Here is an 8,722-nt window from a genome sequence, read left to right as displayed (position 1 = left end):
GTTCTTTTTTGTATTATAGCAAAATAAATAGCTAAATCCCTTGCCTCTGGTCCATGTGTCTGTGTGGGTTTCCTTTGGGTAAAAGGGTTTCCTCCTACCTTCCAAAACATTAAAAAGGGTGTGCGAGTAACCGTGACCTGCATGAAGAAGTATTCTTTTGAGTACACCTTGTCATCTTTACAAGCTTGGTTTGTATTCTTTTGAGTACAAGTGGGGTTTAATTTAAGTTAGAATACATTTCAGCAAGCTGCACATCTTTTGATGCTGACCCAATTCCAAGGCCTCTTTTAGCAGACACCACCACTCGTCTGGGCCCACACCTACATCTACACCTGTTTCCCACTGCTTGTCTTACTCTCTGCTTTTCAATGCTGTACTCCTGTGTTTCTTAATAAAGTATCAGTACATTTGTGTCCTTTGTTTAACGTCCACATAATATAGTTGGGGGAAAAAAGATCTACAATAACAATTCATTGTTTCCAAACTAGAAGAGTGTGTGACTGTAAAATCCCGTGAAATCCCCTTTTGGGTATAGATATATACACACAGCATAAAATACATATAGGTTATACACCGATCAACCATAACATTAAAACCACTTCTTTGTTTCTACACTCACTGTCCATTTTATCAGCTCCACTTACCATATAGAAGCACTTTGTAGTTCTACAATTACTGACTGTAGTCCACCTGTTTCTCTACATACTTCTTTAGCCTGCTTTCACCTTGTTCTTCAACGGTCAGGACTTATCTAGGACCACTACAGAGTAGGTACAATTTGGGTGGTGGGTCATTTTCAGCACTGTAGTGACACTGACATGGTGGTGGTGTTAGTGTGTGTTGTGCTGGTATGAGTGGATAAGACACAGCAGCGCTGATGAAGTTTTTAAACACCTTACTGTCGCTGCTGGACTGAGAATAGTCCACCAACCAAAAATATCCAGCCAACAGCGCCCCGTGGGCAGCGTCCTGTGACCACTGATGAAGATCTTAAAGATGACCAACTCAAACAGCAGCAATAGATGAGCGATCGTCTCTGACTTTACATCTACAAGGTAGACCAACTAGGTAGGAGTGTCTAATAGAGTACAGAACAGCATGAACAAAGCTAACAAAGCATGTAGAGAAACAGATGGACTACAGTCAGTAATTGTAGAACTACAAAGTGCTCCTATATGGTAAGTGGAGTTAATAAAATGGACAGTGAGTGTAGAAACAAAGAAGTGGTTTTAATGTTATGGTTGATCGGTGTATAACCTATATGTATTCTATGCTGTGTGTATATATCTATACCCAAAAGGGGATTTCACGGGATCTTACTCAGTCACACACTCTTCTAGTTTGGAAACAATGAATTGTTATTCTAGATCTTTTTCCCCCCAACTATATTGTATATACTGTAAATATTAAATGATATATTAATTCACCTTCAGTAACCACTTTATCCAACACTAAGAATTAAGCCAGTGCCAGCCTAATGCATGACAATAAACACTTTCTATCTATTTACTCACATACACAGTTTATCCATCCTTTTATTAAGTTTATTTCAGTTTATCCATTTTTTTTTATGTTTACCTCTGTATTGGGAAGAAAACCCAAACATTCACCTCAGATGTTGTCAAGAGCCGCCAAGACCCAGATCTGCCCTAAATTAGAAGCTGCTGAGACTCACAGTCATGACGGAATACAATGTAAAAGCTTGAGGGCCTTGTTCAGGGGCTTGAACCTGCAAACCACTGCACTGCTGTTTGTGACAGAACAATGTTACTTTCCACAGTCGGATGAGCTTTACGTTGTTGGGTGGTTGTAGCCTAGCGGTTAAGGTACTGGAGTAGTAATCAAAAGGTCACTGGTTCAAGCCCCACCACTGCCAGGTTGTCATTGTTGGGCACCTAAGCAGGGCCCTTAACCCTCAATTGCTTAGAAAATATAAACTGTCACAGTACTATAAGTCGCTTTGGATAAAAGCATCTGCTAAATGCTGAAAATGTAAGTGGGAGGAAAATGGTGTAGCTGTAGAAACTCCCAGCAGCATGGTTCAAACCCAGTTCCTCCTTCCGGCTTCATCATCATTCCACCTTTTAAGTCAAATATTCTACTGTGTTTTCGTGGCTCTCACCTATAAGGTGGCTTAAAGGTTATCTACATTGGCCTTTAACAGTTCTTATAAAGACCATGTGACAACAAGTGTGAGGTCTCTTCAGGATGTGTGCTGTATGTTTAAAAAAACTGGAGAAAAAAACGCTGCAGTTCACACGTGCGGACAAGCATTATCTATTTATAAAGTCCATGTGCCAGGTGAGTACATGACTAGAGGTGGTGCTTTATTTTATGTTCGTAACACTGCATTATTCTACAGTTGTCGTTAGCAACTCCACATTCTTCCTCTCTCCTTTTTAAGTCTTTACTTTAAGCATTAAAATGAAAGGAGGGTTTTTGCCAGGACCCTTGTTGGTTATATTTTAAGTTACTTTCCCAATAACTCCCATCAGTATTCTCAGTGAAGAATACTTACCAAACACATTTACTGATGTATGTCCAGGGTAGGAAAATATTTCATTACTATCTTGCTTGCCAAGCAGACAGCAGTGTCAAATCAAGGAAACTGGCTAGCCTGTAGGGTTACACATTGGATCCAGGACACACCTTGATTGAACCTTGCAATTCTGTAGGCATGGATTGTTGTAGTTATAATAATAATAATAATAATAATCTATCTTGTATCTTGCATTACCTTATTCTTCAATTGCCATAAAAGATCTCACACTAAGCTGTGCTGTTAATGATATGAATGTTTGTCTTTAGTGAAAAAAATTTAATTGCATATTGTCAAGCTATAGAATAAGCTTGTCGCCATGGAAACAAAAAAGACCTGTCTTCCAACTCAGAAATAATGAAAATATGCACTCCTTTATAGGCTATTATACAGTATTTTGTAAATCTACTATTTTAGGTCCTACCACATAATTACATGCCAAATATTACAGTGTAAAATGTTGTCAATTATGAATGTAAAAACTATATCCATTTTATTATTTAAGAGGTTGTTTTTGTTCATTTAATCATCTGCTATAAGTGCTTTGAGCTAATTAGGGTTGCAGAGTAAGTTTCTAAAACACCCTGGGCAGGGCACCATTCCAGTGCAGGGCGTCACACGTATTTCCTTACTTCACTACACCTTGAAGCATTTTAGAGTAGCTGATCCATCTGCTGTCATACTTTTAAGCCATTATAGGACAAATAAGGTTTTGCATCAAATATCCAATGCCAATCACCAGACATGTTGTTATATGATTGCCATAAAGTCTCTTTCATGATACAAGCATTTTGATTGATCTGAGATAACTATAGGTCTGGCGGATCAAAGATTTAATAAAACACTGGTTCTTGGACATGCGATGTAAGGCTTGCGGCATGTTGATTTTCTTTTATGGTAATAAGAGTACTGCAACTAAAACAATGAGTATATGACACCAAAGATGTTTGTAGGATGTTTTTTATTAATTATTTGACTTATACTCAAAAAATTTTAACAATGCACTTTTTATGGGAAATGATTTTCAGTGTTTATTTCTTGTATTAGATAAACTAACTTCTCTAAAGTGAAATTGGCCACCGATCCATCTACTGTCATCCTTTGAAGGAAACCTATTGATAGGACACACCTTTTAACTGCGTATCTATCTATCTATCTATCTATCTATCTATCTATCTATCTATCTATCTATCTATCTATCTATCTTACACGTTAGATGCAGTACACAAATGTACTGAGGGTTTATTGAGAAGAGAAACACAAGGTTCAGCTTTGGAACTCAGACAGTGAGACTATGTATATATAGACATATAAATCACTGACCCCTTCCCTTTTTGGGTGTAATGTTTGACGTTCTTTAACCAAAATATGAAATTTACTACATCCCTAGATGATGGGTGTGTTGAGAGGGGCGTGTTGTGCTTTGTGAGAGGGTCCTGTGGGTGCTGATGATGTCAGAGAGGGGGGAGGGTATCGCCCCCATAGCGCGCAGCATGAACGCAGCGCGGCAAAGAGGATGTGCGAGCAAGCGGCGCGCTACTGCAGGGACGGAGTCCAAAAGCTGCTCCAGAAAGATCAAGCCAAGCTGCGGGCTCAGGACAGCGGCGAACATACGAAATCCACTACGATCAACAGCGAGACCGCGACGGCAGCTCAGCCCGGAAACGGCAGCTCACAGCCCGGAGCCATAGACGGGCTTGTGCGCTGGATCGTCACCAAGATGAGCGACAACAAGAGCATCTCAACCCGCGAGTACTGCAAAGAGGAGGCGGCGGTAGCGCAGGAGCAGTTCTTCGCCCCGGAGCCGCGGAAAGGCATCTCTGTTATCCTGGACGTAAGTACTTCAAGATCCATAATGTAACTGCTTCAAGTTTGGTTCGATTTCTAATTTAGATAAATCTGCTGACTGGAGCTACAACAAATCATTCAGTTTAGATCTACAATATTACAGTGGTTAGAAACAACTGACTAAGATAAAATATGCACCACAACTTGCTGAATATTTTCATGCACTTGTTTTACCACGAAAGTAATTTTCAATACATTCAAAATGTATTTATTTATTTATTTATTTAATACTGTGGTATTAAATGCGTGCGCTAAATAAAGTATCAGATTCAGAACCACAGGTAAATCCAGTAAAGCCAGGTAGTGTGATGCAGGGTCGAAATTTACTGTCTCCAGTGTCTGCTGGGCTTTCCCTGGTATCTGGTTTCCTCCCTCCAACCGAGGGTAAAGTCAGGTAAATTAGGACATAAGGCATAATGGAGGAAAATAAGGTTTTGCATCAAATATTAGCAGGCAATCATTAAACATATTATTACATGATTGATACAAATGTCCTTTTTATTATGATACAAGCATTGTGATTGATCTGAGATAAGTAGGTTAGGCGGATCAAAGATGTAAAAAATTACTGGTTCTTAGACATGCGATGTAAACCTTGCTGCATGTTGATTGTCTTTATGGTAATAAGAGTACTGTAACTAAAACAATAAATGTGTGTGACACCTAATATGTTTGTAGGATCAGCTCAGTGTAGGACTAAATTTGATTTTGGTTTAAACTGGATGTACTCAAATGTAATGTCTGTTTATGACAGTGTAGCACACAATAGCATGGTAACTCAAAATGTAATAACACCTGGTAGCTGAGAAACCTGCTGATTTTACTTCAGAATAGTGTCCCATTTCAGTTACATTTTGTCCCGATTTATGTAATACAGGGAATAACCACTGTTACAGGAAATAAAAGTTAACTGTATTGTTAAAATATTTTATTATAATTCTGATCATTAATAATCATTAAATGTAACTAAAATAAATGGGACACTATTCTGAAGTAAAATCAGCAGGTTTCTCAGCTACCAGGTGTTTTTAAATCATGAGTTATCATGCTATTGTGTTTGAGTACATCCAGTTCAAACCAAAATCAAACCTAGTAGCTTAAATTATGTGGTTAGAATCATGTAGATAGAGTTACAGCCTCACATTATGCTACATTAATTATTTATTGATTTAATGAATTAACTGTTTAATGCATTTACCCATTTAAAAATACAAGCTGATTTGTAAGGTGTAATCTTTAGCTTTATTGACATTGTCCCATTTTAGCTTACCAGCTGTCCCATTTTACCTGAACATGAGGTAGGGGTTCTTGATGTGTTTTAAGGTCCAAATTTTTTAAAGTATTTTACTTGGCATCTCATTTCTTAATAGAAAATAAAGCATTCTAAAAGTAACACTTAAGGTAGTCCCTATAATTTTAGGTGGTGTTCTTGTAAATCTACTAAAAAGTGTCCCAAATTACCCTTTTTTACCCTGCTCTTAATTGCCTTTAGTTGTGACTGACAGAGTGAATGAATGTGTGTGTGTGTTCCATTGGGAAGTATTGACTCCCTGTTTAAGGTGTATTCCTGCCTTGCATTCAGTGTTTCTGTATATGCAGCACAACACTGATCAGGATGGAGAGGTTACTTACCTTATCCGGTTACTTTCTTTAAACCAAGTTATTTGGGTCTCCTTCTGGAACTCCAGTTTTATCAGACAAACCATTTAGGAACTGTCTATTTTAAACTGCCCCTAGGTGGTGGCAAGTAGCACTGTGGCACAGTAGATAAAGTAAATATTGTTAGAGCTCGGATGCTATTATAAATTGTACACTATCACTTTTAACACTGATACAAAAAGCATTAAATTTAATGTGATACCTTAATAAAAATATTTTACCTCAAAAGCGCAAAATGTCAAGTTCTTTTTCAAAAAGTTGACTTTGACATTTAGGATTATGTTTTCCCCTGCTGCAGTTTTCTGTTTCTTATTTAATATTTAGTAATACTGCACAATCATGGATGCATTCATTTAAGTGGTACAGAACAAAAGAACATATTTAATATTTTATTCCATCATGGACAATGTCAGTCACCTACTACATACAGTTATCATTAAACAGAGGAGCATGTTCAGTGACAGGCTGCTGTCACAGAGCTGCTCCACGGACAGGCTTAGAAGGTCCTTCATCCCCAGAGCCATTAGGCTTTACAACTCCACCAGGCAGGGACGGCTGGCTGTAGCTAAAGACTGAGACATGCATGTGTATATATACAGGGGTTGGACAAAATACCTGAAACACCTGGTTTTAGACCACAATAATTTATTAGTATGGTGTAGGGCCTCCTTTTGCGGCCAATACAGCGTCAATTCGTCTTGGAAATGACATATACAAGTCCTGCACAGTGGTCAGAGGGATTTTAAGCCATTCTTCTTGCAGGATAGTGGCCAGGTCACTACGTGATGCTGGTGGAGGAAAACGTTTCCTGACTCGCTTCTCCAAAACACCCCAAAGTGGCTCAATAATATTTAGATCTGGTGACTGTGCAGGCCATGGGAGATGTTCAACTTCACTTTCATGTTCATCAAACCAATCTTTCACCAGTCTTGCTGTGTGTATTGGTGCATTGTCATCCTGATACACGGCACCGCCATTGGATGCACATGGTCCTCCAGAATGGTTCGGTAGTCCTTGGCAGTGACGCGCCCATCTAGCACAAGTATTGGGCCAAGGGAATGCCATGATATGGCAGCCCAAACCATCACTGATCCACCCCCATGCTTCACTCTGGGCATGCAACAGTCTGGGTGGTACGCTTCTTTGGGGCTTCTCCACACCGTAACTCTCCCGGATGTGGGGAAAACAGTAAAGGTGGACTCATCAGAGAACAATACATGTTTCACATTGTCCACAGCCCAAGATTTGCGCTCCTTGCACCATTGAAACCGACGTTTGGCATTGGCACGAGTGACCAAAGGTTTGGCTATAGCAGCCCGGCCGTGTATATTGACCCTGTGGAGCTCCCGACGGACAGTTCTGGTGGAAACAGGAGAGTTGAGGTGCACATTTAATTCTGCCGTGATTTGGGCAGCCGTGGTTTTATGTTTTTTGGATACAATCCGGGTTAGCACCCGAACATCCCTTTCAGACAGCTTCCTCTTGCGTCCACAGTTAATCCTGTTGGATGTGGTTTGTCCTTCTTGGTGGTATGCTGACATTACCCTGGATACCGTGGCTCTTGATACATCACAAAGACTTGCTGTCTTGGTCACAGATGCGCCAGCAAGACGTGCACCAACAATTTGTCCTCTTTTGAACTCTGGTATGTCACCCATAATGTTGTGTGCATTGCAATATTTTGAGCAAAACTGTGCTCTTACCCTGCTAATTGAACCTTCACACTCTGCTCTTACTGGTGCAATGTGCAATTAATGAAGATTGGCCACCAGACTGGTCCAATTTAGCCATGAAACCTCCCACACTAAAATGACAGGTGTTTCAGTTATTTTGTCCAACCCCTGTATATATGTGTATGTATTTACATATGTGAATATGTGTATATGTATGTTATGTGTATATATGTGTATGTATATATATGGCTATACTGGCCCAACTCATTGTCCAATATTTGTTACGTCACTTTACTATTTAATAATTTTATTACTATTCAATCTAACTTTACACTGAAACCATACCTCATGCATAGTCATTACAGTTATCCATTTTATGTAAAATACAAGAACTACTCAGTTCTAGTTTTTCTGTTTGCTTTTGTTTTGTACTGTACTGTTATTTATTTGTTGTATAATGCTACTGGGGATTTAATTTGCTTCGGGATCAATGAAGTATCCATCCATCCATCCATCCAGCCATCTATCTAGTGGCCAAAACAGTTTGCCACCTATGCACCTCTATTGAAAAATCCACCACTTTTCTTAGAAAACTGTTGCGATTACAAGTGCTTTGGTATTCAAATGTTTATTTATTTTGGTTGCATTTGAACAGAGCTGAGGAAAAAAAAAAAACTAACATAATTCAGCATTCAAGTAATATTATTGCCACATTCTCAATATTGGAGAGAAAAATTGGATTTTAATTATGTAATGCTTCTTTAATTTGATCCTAATCCTATCTGTGGCAAGTAACCAGAGCTGGCAACATAGAAATCAATCAGAGTTTAAATGGAGGAAAGTATGCACTGAACTAAGCATAGAAAAAAGAAGGAAAAGCAAGTCTATTGCACTGTAACTGACCTCTCTGGATGTGGAAGGAAAAAAAACTAATAGTAGTGATGAAGGACTGAATGAAGAATTATTCAAATTGTAGATACAGAGACACAATCAACCTCCAACA

General features: G+C 38.9%; 1 protein-coding gene across 1 annotated transcript in view; it reads left to right on the top strand.

Annotated features, from left to right (window-relative positions):
- Window positions 1–4,055: 4,055 nt before the first annotated feature.
- necab2 (N-terminal EF-hand calcium binding protein 2) overlaps window positions 4,056–8,722 on the top strand; it is a 191,909-nt gene continuing 187,242 nt past the window's right edge. Inside the window, exon 1 of the mRNA XM_063004593.1 lies at window positions 4,056–4,373. Coding sequence (XP_062860663.1) covers window positions 4,056–4,373 — 318 coding nt within the window. The remainder of the gene's footprint in view (window positions 4,374–8,722) is intronic.

This window comes from Trichomycterus rosablanca, chromosome 11, assembly GCF_030014385.1.
Source record: "Trichomycterus rosablanca isolate fTriRos1 chromosome 11, fTriRos1.hap1, whole genome shotgun sequence".
NCBI classification, from domain to species: Eukaryota; Metazoa; Chordata; class Actinopteri; order Siluriformes; family Trichomycteridae; genus Trichomycterus; species Trichomycterus rosablanca.
This window is presented reverse-complemented; position numbering and strand designations above follow the sequence as displayed.